The sequence below is a fragment of the Gadus chalcogrammus genome, chromosome 8 (assembly GCF_026213295.1).
Source record: "Gadus chalcogrammus isolate NIFS_2021 chromosome 8, NIFS_Gcha_1.0, whole genome shotgun sequence".
NCBI classification, from domain to species: domain Eukaryota; kingdom Metazoa; phylum Chordata; class Actinopteri; order Gadiformes; family Gadidae; genus Gadus; species Gadus chalcogrammus.
The window spans coordinates 19,312,867-19,326,221 of record NC_079419.1 but is presented as its reverse complement, the minus strand read 5'-3'; the positions used below and the strand labels follow the sequence as shown (position 1 = coordinate 19,326,221).

Sequence of the window (13,355 nt, the reverse complement as noted above, 5' to 3'; positions counted from 1 at the left end):
AGTCCCCTTTCAGGGTTTTAATCCCAGACAGATAGTGATATTTTTTACATCCACATTGCCTTGCATACACTACACATTGCCCTGCATTTAGCATGACTGCTTTTTATTGTATTTTGAATTTCACTCCTAATTCATGATAATCAGGCCAAATGCGATAGATTTATTTTCCATGATAGTAATTTTGCGTTTTATTCTCTTATCAAATCATTCTGGTCTGATCATTTTCCTGCATCATTTCCCACCTGCAAACTCCAGTCCATTCCAACCATCCATCCACAAATAAACATTCCATCAGCAGACTTGAATTATGATGCATTCTCATTTTAGGCAAAGTATAAGACAATACTATCTTAATAGTATAATTGTAACCATGATATAAATGGAGTCATTCAAGTAACAATATTCAAATACTAAGATTGTTTGGTAAAACAGAATTTGGTTATATTCTGAATCCAGTGAAACAGATTGGTGGTTTTAGCCAGGGTTCGAGTTATGATTCCATCTCTGTGGGGATCTCTTAAAGTTGTTGGGGGAAAGGGGGGGGGGGGGGGTAATATACAATATTACATACATAGTAATATACAATATTACTCTGTATGTGGAAGGGAAAATAGCTTTATTTGTAATTATAATATTATGCTGCTGTATTTTCAGAGACCCCCACAGATATTTGAGTTTGCTGCTTTCATGGGAGCTGGACCTCTCTCTCTATGGGAGCTCAGCTCCCACTGGCTCCCACCTAACTCGAACCCTGGTTTTAGCTGATATAAAAACTTTCAGGTGATTATGTTTATGTTTAAGTATTTGGCAGACGCTTTATTAAAAAATGACATACATAAAAATACACATAAAAAAATCACGGTAAACATTACAATAAATTAAGGAAAGAATGTTGTTAAGACAAGTAAATACAAAATATCTAAAGTGTCAAGACAGAATAAACTCTGCTACTGCAGCAACAGTCAGAAGTCTATAAGGTCCCTAAGATATATAGATATCTAATGTATTCATACATTGTTTATGTAGAATATATGAAGGCCTATATATATATATATATATATATATATATATATATATATATCAGTGGCGGCTGGTCGTTTTTAAAGTGAGGGAGGAAGGACCGTGCGCTTGGTTGCCATTGGCCTGCTTGCACTGTTGGTGTATGGTGGCATAAGAATGTGAGACTCAAGTTATTTCATGGTGTTTTGGTGAACTACAAAATAGTAGGGAGGGATAGTTATGTGAATAAATTTGATACAAAGCCACCAGTGGCATCACTGTAATTTGAAAGCTGGTGGGCAGCATGTCTTTGAAATGGACTACAAGGGCAGAAGGAAAGGATGCAAAGCCCATTAGTCAAATCAGGCCTACTCTTGATTTGTAAAAGTAAATCTGGGCCTATTTTTGCCCTCAATGAATGAAGTTATTGGTTGTAATTTAGCTATGTTTATTTTCAGGTACAATTGTTTTAAGAAAAGACTGACCAAAAGTGATGCCATTTAAAATGCCTCATGCTCTGAATCATTCACCCTTTCCACACCATTTCCACAATATCAAACAAAACGGTCAGAGTAGCAAACTAGCAAAAGAACGAGAACATTATTCTAGATTCAACCCGATAGGCATGGTGCCTAGCAAGGAAAGTCGCATAGCAGCACCAACGTGAACTTGACACTAGTCGTGGCGTTTGGTTGCCCTATCAAGATTTTTCACATCAGGGAACCATGAACAGCCCACGTTGGAAATGTGCCATTATTCATTAGCAAACAGGGCCAGCAATACAGTCGATTGCTAGTAATGCTACCAGTAAGCCATGAGTACCTAGCAAACACTGACGTTGCCATTACTTTTGGTGATCTCGATTTTGCGAAGTGGTCTACCTTTTTCTTTGGTCGCTAACTTAGCACTGTAACTCAATGAATAGAATGCTTTGTGTAATTAAACACGAACAATGTCCTCTGTTTCCAATGTTTCCATTGTACACTTTGGCAAATGTTAGAATCTCGTTATCCTTCAGATGATTTCACCTGCTTTGCGTCTCTTAAGACTGAGCGGCAATGCGGGCAGAGCGGGTTTGTTTGCGTTGCCAGATTGGGTAAATTTCCCGCCCAATGATAATTTTCCCAGCCTAAAGCGGTTAAAAGTAGCCCAATTGGGCGGGAAATCTGCCCAATCTGGGAACAATACTCACCAGCCAGGGATCCTGCTGATTGGTTCATAGCGAAGCGCGACTAGATTTTTGCGCGAATCAGACGCCTGTAAGGTCACACCCACTCAGAGGAGGACTTTCCTCCTCTCTCCCATTGAAACCCATGTTATTCACCGGCTGCCAGTACTTTCTGAGAAATGAATGGGAGTCAACGGAGGCTGAGGGAGGACCTTCCTCCCTGAAGTAATTGTCAAAAGGCGATAGGGGGTGCTAATGTCCCTTTACCAAGGGAAACGAACATTATATATTCAAAGGCATTAAAATAGTCATATTTAAGGGAATTAATTCATAACAGTAGTCTGGGTGTGCTGTTCTGATGTTTATTTGGTGAAAGGGAGACCCCTAGTGGTAAACTTTTAACGCAATGTTTTTGTACTAGCAGTCTTGCCGTAGTTCGACATGCATGGTGAAGCAACAGTCACGTATTTTTCTCTTTTGTATTGGTTGGCCAGAAAACACGTTTGCCTGTAAGTACATGTCATACAGTTATCTTGACATGAAATTAAGTTAGTTCAGAATGGATATTTTGATCCTTTATGCTAATCACGAGCATCTTAATGTAATTTCCAATAGACGTTAGCCCTAAGCTAACGCATGTGTTAGTGTTTGTTATGAAACGTTTTAAACAGACATTATACAACGGGGGGCCTGAATCCAGCGATCTGATTGGTTCCTAACTGTTGTATAATGAGCGTATACATAACTGCTATGACGCCCAATCATTTTGTGAAAGTATCACTCCGCGCCTTGAAGTGGAAAGTGTCAAAGAATACAACCGTACTTTTACTAGTGTGTGTGTATGGAGTCATTTTGCCATCATTTTAACAGTTGTATAAGAGCAATAGCACAGTTCACTGAAGCCTAAAATTGGCGAGTGAACTGCTCCATAGGATAAATTGCCGGCGAACCGCTCCATCGGAGCCTTCTCTCGGAGGGACGCTAAAGTGTGTTGCATAGCGACCGTCGATGCATAGCGGCAGCCAGGAGGGACTACTTTTTGGTAGTCTTTCATAAAACGGCTACTTTGACTTTCTTGGTGTGTCTATGACTTTCGTTTCGCCATAACAGTAACCGTTGTATAAAAGCAATAGATCACTTCAGTCAGTGGCATGTGCTCATTATACCACTGTGAAGGGGGTCGCCGGCCCTCCGCTGCGCGTCGGGGCCGGACAACGCCCCAGTACAGTGGTATAATGAGCACATACCACAGCCTGGCGTGATCTATTGCTTAAATATATGAATATTGTTCTTGAACAACGTCTGTATGAGATACTGAAAGATGTATTTTGTATCTGTCCAGTTTTACAGTGCTTCCTGAGTAAAGTTTGGAAAGGAAACAATCTAAATGTTTTATTCTCAACAATGTTAAGGAGGATCTTCCTCCCTCTCCTCAATGATGAAGCCTCCACTGATATATACCGTATATTCCGGACTATAAGTCGCGGTTTTTTTGTAGTTTGGCTTGCCCTGCGACTTATATTTCGAAGCGACTTATATGCCAAAATTGTGCGTACATAATCTTCGGCCGCAAGATGGCACCGTCATTCATTAGGCCTACAACTGAACGCTGCAAGCCTACTGCACCACCGAATAAATTATAAATAAACTAGACCGTAGACAAAACAAAAGAGAACACAAAATAAAATGCCGCCAAAAAGAAAGCTATACTGCACAATTTAAACTGCAGATTATAAAGTATGCAGCCGAAAACGGCAATCGAGCAACAGAAAGAAAGTTTGGGGTGAGTGAAAAACTTGTCCGGGACTGGCGAAAAGCCGAGGAAACTCTAATTGCGATGAAAAAAACAAAGAAAGCTAACCGGGGGCTGAAAGCCCGATGGCCAGAGCTGGAGGAACGAGTCCACAGATGGGTCATTGAACAGCGTGCTGCTGGCCGGGGCTTATCAACGGTGCAGTTGCGTCTCCATGCCCAGGTAGTTGCCAAGGAGATGAATATCACTGATTTTGCTGGCGGTCCATCTTGGTGCTATCGCTTCATGCAACGCAACCTATCAGAGCACGGACCACGGTGTGTCAGAAACTGCCACCGAACTTTCAAGCCCAGATTGACAGTTTCCGTGCTTTCATTGAAAAGCAGGTAAATACACACAATGTGTTACCGGACCATATAGTTAACATGGACGAGGTCCCCCTCACGTTTGACATCCCCATGAATCGAAGTGTTGAAGAGAAGGGGCAAAAAAGTGTGAGCATAGTGACAACAGGTCATGAGAGGTCGCACTTCACGGTGGTGCTCGCATGCTGTGGAGATTGTTCAAAGTTGCCACCGATGGTCATTTTCAAACGGAAGACCATGCCGAAAACTGAATTCCCCTCCACTATTGTCGTGACCACAAACCAGAAAGGGTGGATGGATGAAGAAAAGATGAACTTGTGGTTAACAAAGTGCTTCTCTAAACGTCCTGATGGCTTCTTTAAAACACGCAAAGCCCTACTTGTGATGGACAATATGCGAGCACATACAACAGCACAGATTAAAAACAAAATCAAAGCTTGCAACTCCATACCTGCCATCATACCTGGAGGCTTAACTAAAATACTCCAGCCACTCGACATCTCAGTGAACCGCAGTTTTAAGGCTGTCTTACGTCACCTGTGGGAGACGTGGATGGTGGATGGAGAGCAGAGCTTCACGGCAACCGGGAGGATGCGACATGCAACCTTCCAGCAAGTTGTCGGATGGATCGACAAAGCATGGACTTCAGTGACAACCGAAACCATCCTGTCAGGATTCAGAAAGGCCGCACTAACTGGAACTGACGCTGATGGTGACATGATGACAGCCCAGCAGAAGAGGAGACGGCGCTTCATCTTCCTCCGGAGATGGCGGAATTGTTCAGAAGCGACACCGAGAACGAAGATTTCGATGGATTTGGTGATGCAGACTGAAGTCGGGAACTTTTTGGCTTGTTATGTTTATATATAGCCTATATTGCTATTGCAATTTTATTCAGTCTCTCCAGACTAAACGTTCTTGTTTAAATGTTTAAAAATAAATGCGACTTATACACCGATGCGACGTATATATGTTTTTTTCCTCGTCATGGAGCATTTTTTGACTGATGCGACTAATACTCGGGAGCGACGTATAGTCCGGAAAATACGGTATATATATATATATTATATCTATATCTATATATATATATATATATATATATATATATATAGCCTAATCATATATTGTTTCTTCAACTTAAAAATAGCTGAGTGTTTTTTTTCCCCCTTCACGGGGATAAGGTTCACAGTTTTGATCTCGGACGTCTGGTCACTTATAGCATAGGCTATAAGAATATTCTATCACTGTTAAGCCAACTATTAATAATAAAACACGCCAAACCATGTGTCCTTTAGCTACACGTATGACAAAAAAACACATGAAAATCAGTGGTATTCAGTGAGGTATGATTGATTAAATGCGCTGACAGTTCATTGCTCCTGCCAAACGGATTACACTGAGTGCAGCGGGTCACCATTCCAAGATGGCGGCCCCGCGTCTCGTCAGCGCCAGTAGGCAGAAGCGTTCGATGCTCCGTCTATGATATAGGATGACTATGGTAGCAACAGACAGTACACGTGACTTACAAAAAAATTGACAAATAGCAAAAGTCAACCTAATAGGAGGTCAATATAGGTCTATAGAAATTGAGCAACATTGCACATAATTAAAGGGTTAATAAAAATAGGTCGATATAAATGAATAAATATAATGCAATTGCAGATTGTCTAGTATGTGTGAGGGTGGGTTGGGGTGGGGGGGATGTACCCTCCCCCTCAGGTCCCCAGGGGGAGGGGGTTTGACGTCAGAGGAAGTCCGCTGCACTGATGACTCTGCCTGGAAGGTGCATGGCCCTCAGGCACTCCAGATGGGGAATGGGTTGTCTGACCTTATCAGAACGTGCCTGCCCTGTAATGCTAGCAGAAAATAACCAGAGCTAGATGCCATGCTAGCCACCTGCCGCTCCAACACATGTATGTGCTGGGCCCTGTGAGCTGGGCTCTCACCCTCTCTCTGTGCCCTGTGTCGCCATGCAGCCCTCCTACTCCACAAGGTGCTGAGACCACCCCCCCCCCCCCCCCCCCCCACGCCAAGGAACTGAGTCCAAACACATCTTTAACATGTCGTCAACAAAGTAAACTCCCCGCATTGGCTGATTACCGCTTCATATTGGATGTGCCTCGCTGTGTCTCTCCAGCAGGACCTGGGAGCCCGACCCGGAAGGGACTGAACTGCAAGTCATTGCACGACGCGAACGGACAAACAATACTCATTTTACAAACAGTAAGAACTGTAAAATTGTTATCCAATTCTCAAATTCATCTATAAATAGGGGCCATTAAATTATTTATCGAAGCAAAATAAATACTTTAAGGGCAACACAGCTGAAGTCTTTTACGGGCCATAGAAAAGAACAACAAAGCCATTGAAAGAACCGAATGGACGTTTTGCCTGCAACATTACATTATGTTTTGATATTTTTAAATCACTGAACTGTTGTCTTATATTTTTTATTTTGTTCTTTTTTTGTTCTTTGTTCTTTTCGCTGGCAAGAAATAAGCAACAATTATAATGCAGGGTGATGGGGCAAAAACTGAAAATATTATTCCTGGGGTCAATAACCTCTCAAGGTCAACAGAGGTCAGGCACAAATTGCGTTTATGTCTCAACTCAAACCTTGGGGTATAGATATAGAGTAGATTCAATGACTTTAATGCTTTAGTCAAACACAATGGGGTTGCCTTTCTCCCCACTAGGAACATTGTTCGTTTTCGTTTTCGTTGTCGTTTGTCAAGTATGTATACTTGACAAAACGTGTCCTCGGGTCCTCTCCCATCCGTGTTTACTGGGTCTGTGAGACTGGGCAGGAAGCTCTCAACATTCTGCGACTGGAGGCCTAAGGGTCTTAACAATATAATGGTCGGGCTGAAACACCACTTAGTCGTGGGTGGGATAGAGAGTCATTAAAATGACTGTTAAGCGCACAATAGGTGACGCAAAAAGGGGACAAACAATAGTCTGGCTAGGGTAATATCTCTCGGGTGTGTGTGTGTGTGTGTGTGTGTGTGTGTGTGTGTGTGTGTGTGTGTGTGTGTGTGTGTGTGTGTGTGTGTGTGTGTGTGTGTGTGTGTGTGCGGATGAAACTAAAACAAACACGGGACAGGAAAAGGGAAGCCACGGTGGAAGCAGTGATGTATGAACAACATGCGTTTATTTAAAGAATATAGTAATTTGAGTATTTACACAGAGCATATTCATGCTGATTAGTACATTATATACATTCTAGTGACAAATTCACCCTCACATCACATTTCAACAAGCAAAGAATGTGCAGAAAGTTATTACAACTTGCTATTGCCATTATAAGTATGCATTACTAGTGAGAAAGTAGTACAAAGTGTATGATAATGTGTGTGTGTGTGTGTGTGTTTGTGTTTGTGTTTGTGTTTGTGTTTGTGTTTGTGTTTGCGTGTGCATGTGCGTGCGTCTGTGCACTGTTTGCATCTGTGCATCTGTTCGTCTGTGTGTGTGTCTGTGTGTGTGTAGTGCGCAATTTTGTGTGTGTGCGTGTATCTGTGCATCTATGCTTTTATTGGTGTGTGTGTGTGTGTGTGTGTGTGCGTGTGCGTGTTCTCAGTGTGAGGAGCTTGGCTCAGGCTGGAGGACAGAGGAGATGGGATTTGTATCTTCTCATCTCTCCAACCTGTCCTGGGGAAGGCACATTAGCCAGAGGTCTTGGGTGATTCGCTCTTCTTCCTAGAGAGACGGTGAACCAGAGAGTAGTAGCAGACGATTAGGATGATTAAAAACAGACACCAGTTGACAATCCTCCCCTTTTATACGTGTGTTTATAAGTGTGGTTAAGCGGACTAGCTCCAACCTTGTGGTGTTCTACCCTGTAATAGCTGGGCCTTATGACGCCAACAGAGATGGATAATAAAGAGACTCACTCCGTGCTTGAAGGCTTGCCGTAGAGCTGCAGATCCGCGAGGTGTTTTGAAATCACTGAGGGTAAAAGACATAGAAGAAAACACGATGATCTTTCGTTTCATACTCGGCTCTAGCTCACATGATTACGCAATGTAAGCTGGACTTCATAAGAATATATATCAGTTTGTTCTCACGTGATCCAGATCCAGCAGTCCGTCCTCCACCAAGACCCCCAAAGCTTCCCGTAGTGCCAGTTCCTCGTCCCACGGCGCTTGTCCCTAACCCTGTGTTCCCTAACCCCGTCCGCTGCCACGTCCCCGGCCCCGTCCCTAACCCTGTGTTTCCTAACCCCGTCCGCTGCCCCGTCCCAAACCCTCTGCTCCCTAACCCTGTGCTCCCCTGCCCGGTTCCCAGCCCACCAGTGCCACTCGCCCCTTGCACCCCGCTCGTGGCGGAGCCTGTTGGCGGCTTGCCTACCACGGTGGCGCTGCTGCCTGGGCCAGTCCCAGGGAGGGGCAAGCTACTCCCCTGTGAGGCTGTTCCCCCAAACCTGGTGTTGCCGACCCCGTTGCTGAATGGCAATGAGCTGCCTAGACTTGAACTGCCGGGTTTGGAATTGCCCAGATTGGTACTGCCCTGTCCTGTACCAACATTTACTCCACTGGTAGCTGGATTATTATACCAAGTAGAGCCAGCACCGACACTTGACCCAAAAGAAGGGATTCTGAAGGGATTCCCAGCAAAAGAGCTAGATCCCCCGATAGTTGATCTTCCATATTGATTCTGAAATAAAGTCAACACAAGTACATGTTAGAGTTAAAAAGGAACCCATTAAATTAAATGATACAGCTCAAACCCATACACGTATACCAGATTACCAGTTCAATTAGTCAGTGAAAGAACTGAGAAAGCCTCCAAGTATGTAAAATAAACGATGAAACGGCAGTTGAAACAGGGCCGTCCTCACCACTTGCGAGCAGGAGGCATTAAGGAGCCTGTTCTGCTCCTTGAGGTGGCGGATCTCCGACTCCTTGACGCTCGTCTTGACCTCCAGCAGCCCCTTTGCGCCGGTCAGCACCTTCTTTTCGTTCAGCAGCTTCTTAATTTCACTGTCGCACTTGAGCTTGTCTTTCTGCCGGTCCTTCCGGTGCTCCTGGACCAGCCACATGCGGTTCTCACTGCAGAGGCTGCTGGCCTTGTCCAGCCGCTGGTTGTCTGCCTGCAGGTGGGTGATCTGACCCAGGTTGTTGGTGACCTTAGTGCCCAGGGTGTTCAGGTAGCCCTGGAACTTGTCCTCCACCGCGCGGGACAGGCTGGTGCAGTTGCTGCGGATCTGCTCCAGGTTCTCCCGCTGCTTCTCGCAGGTGAGCTGGAAGGCGATGTGGCCGGGGAACAGGGAGTCGATCTTCTCCAGGAAGGCCCGGGACACGTTGGAGATGCCGCTCAAGGAGGCCACAAAGTCCTGCTTGCACTGCAGCTTGTAGTTGGTGATCTCCGACTGCAGCATCTGCTGGTCGTTCCGCAGGTCGATGGCTTCCAAGGAGAGGTCGTCCCGCTCCTTGTTGAGCTGTTCTTTCTTGATTGAGCACTCCAGCACGGTCTGGTTCATTTTAGACTGTAGTTCACGCTCCCTGGCCTCCTGGAGAAGAAGCTTGGTCCTGCAGTCTCCTGTACGGGGAAACAGACCAAACATAACTTATTATCTCAAGAGAATATTTAACTAATCATAAAAAATCAAGTCACTTACTACACAGGCCCGGTTGCCAATGTGTATAAGTCTGGATCCTCTTGAGTTCATTTTCAGTAGATAACAGCCTAGGAGCGTTATCAACAGGGCTCTGATGCCTCTGAAACACATTGCATAGACCTACAAGCAATCAGAGCACCTCAATCCAAGGATGGTTCGGATGCAGTAGGTGCAAAAGGGACAGAAAGTGGTGGCACAATAGAAAAAGTACGATTCAGTAAGATAAGTAATAAGCGGACAAAATGAATGAGCTTCTCTCACCCCCCTAGACCGTTTGTCTATGGGCCGAGTTCTAGCTCAGAGGCCAGTCAGCCTCTGAGCCAGCATGGTTTAGCACTTTGTGATTCAGTTTGGCTGCTTGCAAGTACCCTTCTACCTGTTCCCCCTGTCTTCAGCACTGCCCTTCTGCCACCGCACCTCCCCAGTCCCCCAAGCCACCAGCCGTCCTCTCAATGGGGATGCCGAGCTGGATGGCTTCCCTTTAAGGCCCAACCCCAGCCCGCTGCCATCTCAAGAGTCCGCCACATTTGGTTGGTTGAACCTTACCTTGCCTGTCGGTAATTGTCCCGATGGGTTGTGGACAGTTAGTCCTCACGTGTTTGTTTTTGTCAGCATCGCATTGAATCTGTAAATATTGAAGAGATCAGATTAGATATGAATACCGTCATTATGATTAGGGTTAATGAAAGCATACAATATACAAAAGTGATCATATTAAACAGTCCCCTCCAGAACATAAAGAAGATACAGAAAGCAAACCACTTTCTCTCTTAAGGTTAGCTAAAATACTCTATTAATCACAGAACTTTAAGCATAAATATTTTGTCAGTCGTCATTTTATGGATGGTTATTTTGTGGTTCCAGGTTTGTACTCTCAGCTGAAGGGTTCAATGTAATAAACGTACTTTGAGATAAATATTATAGTAATGATCTTAGTAACAGCTTGTGACACCAAAATCTATCTTGTCGAGCCGACTACGATTATGTTTCTAGCATTACATACTTTCAATAAAAGCTTTAATTATAGTTTGAGGCATAAGGTGTAAAGTAAAAGTAATGTGTCTTTTTTTTTATTTTTAAATAAACAAAAAGTATTTAAGTGTTATTCAAGGAAGATAAACAATGTTGGCCAAACAAACAACCTTGGTGTTATGGCAGTATCATTCTGACTTTGATTGGATCTGTTTACAATAAAATAATTAAAACAATTATAATAAATTATCATCTTTGTTATAACTTTATTATAATGACCATATGTCAAGCCTGATCCTTTATCCTGATGTGAAATGTTTGGATCCAGTTTTTCAGTGTGGGACCAACAGTACCCCTGATTATCTCTGCTGTATCAAGCAATCCTCAATCTATACAGAATTCCAGTTGAACACTTCAAACCCTCGAAACAATATTTGATCATGGAAATTATTGCGTCACTCTTGGGATGTTCTGCATATTTGCATTTTTTTTTCCACCATCAATACCATCAATAAGACCAAACCAATAGCATCCCCAGGACTACTACCATTAACACCATTAATAGCTAAAACTATAAACACATTCAATTCTAATAATAATAATAATACAATTTATAATAATTATCATAACATTGTCAATTTTAATAATAATATAAATAGAAAATATAAATAGTCACAACAACAATATAAGGTGAGGATGGGCAGCAGCTCACCAGCCTGCCTTGCATGTCGCTCAGGTAATTGTAGGAGAGGTTGGTGAGGTTGCGCAGCCTCCCCAGTTCCAGGTCCATCTGCAGCCTCTCCACGGCGCTCACGTTCAGGGCCTTGGTGAGGTTCTTCCTCTGCTCCTTGAGGGCTAGGTTGTCCAGGGTGAGCCGACTGAAGCGCTGCTCCAGGTCGGCGATGCGGCCTGAGTCCGGCGAGTCCGTCTTCTTGCCGTAGACGAGGAAGAGCACCAGGCTGACGATGATGAGCGACTGGATGAGGGAGCTGAAGAAGAAGATGATGCGCATGTAGTAGCCACAGCTCTTGCCCTTGGACCGCTGCATTTGCTTCTTCTTCTGGGCCTCCAGACTGTAGCGGGGCACGTGGGTGTAGCTGCTGCTGTACATGGCGGGCTGCTGGGCGGTTGGAGAGGTGAGCTGAAGCGCAGGAGCAGATCAGGAGGAGGATGAGTCACCAATGCTTGTGTCGGGTGGAAAGACAGAAAAATTGTTAATTTTTTAATCTGCATCCAACCTTGGTTGTAAATGTAAAGAAGTCGTGTGTGCCCGTGGAGTGCAGTGAAGAACTCACAGCAGACTTTAGGTCGAAACGGTTCCTCAGAAAAATCAGAAGGAAGAATAAAAACGACCTCCTTCCATGTGCTCGGCGATTCTCTAAAGGTCACGCTCTCCCAAATCCCAAGGCAGCCGATCAGAACAAATACGGCCAGGTGATTGGGGACGCAGCTCAGTGGCTCAGCATCCTGTTGTGATAAAAGACCAGATGTGAATGAGGCGGTCGAAGTGCTGCTCCAGATCGTAGCGTCTTACCTCTCTCTCTCGCTCTCTCTCTCTGTCTCTGTCTCTGTCTGTGTCTCAGTCTCAGTCTCTCTCTCTCTCTCTCTCTCTCTCTCTCTCTCTCTCTCTCTCTCTCTCTCTCTCTCTCTGTCTCTCTCTGTCTCTGTCTCTGTCTCTGTCTCTGTCTCTGTCTCTGTCTCAGTCTCCCTCTCGTGATAATCGTAGTGAAATCGTGGCAGTGGAAAGGTGTGTATGAGATGGAAACAATGTTGGGGACATTTATAAACTTCTGCTTATACCGTTCACTTCCCATGTTGGCACCAGCTCCCAGTGGTGGACCCCTCCCTCCTGCTCACAACCAAAGGGTTATCTTACGCACACACACACACACACACACACACACACACACACACACACACACACACACACACACACACACACACACACGTACACACACATGGCCTAATCATTTAATAATGCGGTAAATGCTTTCTAATGGTGTTCATGTTAACTAAGATATTAATGTATGCATCAATACTGTTTTAACTCACCTAAATCATGGTTGTCTGACTGTTGGTCAACAAGGTTAATAAACTGTTGGCTAATGTTGCCCGACGAATTACAATTAAAGTAGAATCAATATAATATAAACAAACAAACAAGTGTACATGAACAATCACGCGCACACACACACCCACACGCAGACACACACACACACACACACACACACACACCACACCACACCACACCACACCACACCACACCACACACACACCACACACACAAACATACCTACACACAGACACACACACACGCGCGTGAGGATAGGTTCAATATATTACATAAGTGTAAGTCAATATAGGCTGAGGTGCCCGGGAGAGATTTCCAGCAGTCTGTGATAGGTTCAGGTGAGGAAGAAGACAAAGCGCTTCCTAAAGAGATCATGTCTTTATGGGACCCGAGGAGGGCTCTTTCCGCTG

The 13,355-nt window shown here is 44.3% G+C and overlaps 1 protein-coding gene across 3 annotated transcripts; it reads right to left on the bottom strand.

The window, feature by feature from the left end:
- Nucleotides 1-7,820: 7,820 nt before the first annotated feature.
- plvapa (plasmalemma vesicle associated protein a) lies at nt 7,821-12,609 on the bottom strand. 3 transcript variants are annotated; one of them, XM_056596457.1, is made up of 7 exons: nt 12,113-12,609; nt 11,587-12,015; nt 10,449-10,527; nt 9,123-9,823; nt 8,350-8,938; nt 8,176-8,230; nt 7,821-7,981 (listed from the first exon to the last, which is right to left on the bottom strand). In XM_056596457.1, the coding sequence occupies exons 2-7, from the start codon at nt 11,983-11,985 to the stop codon at nt 7,948-7,950; spliced, it is 1,857 nt and encodes a 618-aa protein (XP_056452432.1). In that variant the 5' UTR covers nt 11,986-12,015; nt 12,113-12,609; the 3' UTR covers nt 7,821-7,947. The 3 variants fall into 3 exon arrangements, with proteins under 3 accessions (XP_056452432.1, XP_056452433.1, XP_056452431.1); XM_056596458.1 differs by having other exon boundaries at nt 11,587-12,058; nt 12,170-12,609; XM_056596456.1 differs by having other exon boundaries at nt 12,170-12,609.
- Nucleotides 12,610-13,355: the final 746 nt, after the last annotated feature.

What these genes read in the sequence shown, in the direction of transcription:
- plvapa (XM_056596457.1), bottom strand. Translation starts at nt 11,985, where the DNA reads ATGTACAGCAGCAGCTACACCCACGTGCCCCGCTACAGTCTGGAGGCC. An exon ending in GACAATTACCGACAGGCAAG is followed by an intron (nt 9,824 to 10,448) that starts GTAAGGTTCAAC and finishes TTCCCCGTACAG; the next exon opens with GAGACTGCAGGACCAAGCTT. An exon ending in GGCAAGCCTTCAAGCACGGA is followed by an intron (nt 7,982 to 8,175) that starts GTGAGTCTCTTT and finishes CCGTCTCTCTAG; the next exon opens with GAAGAAGAGCGAATCACCCA.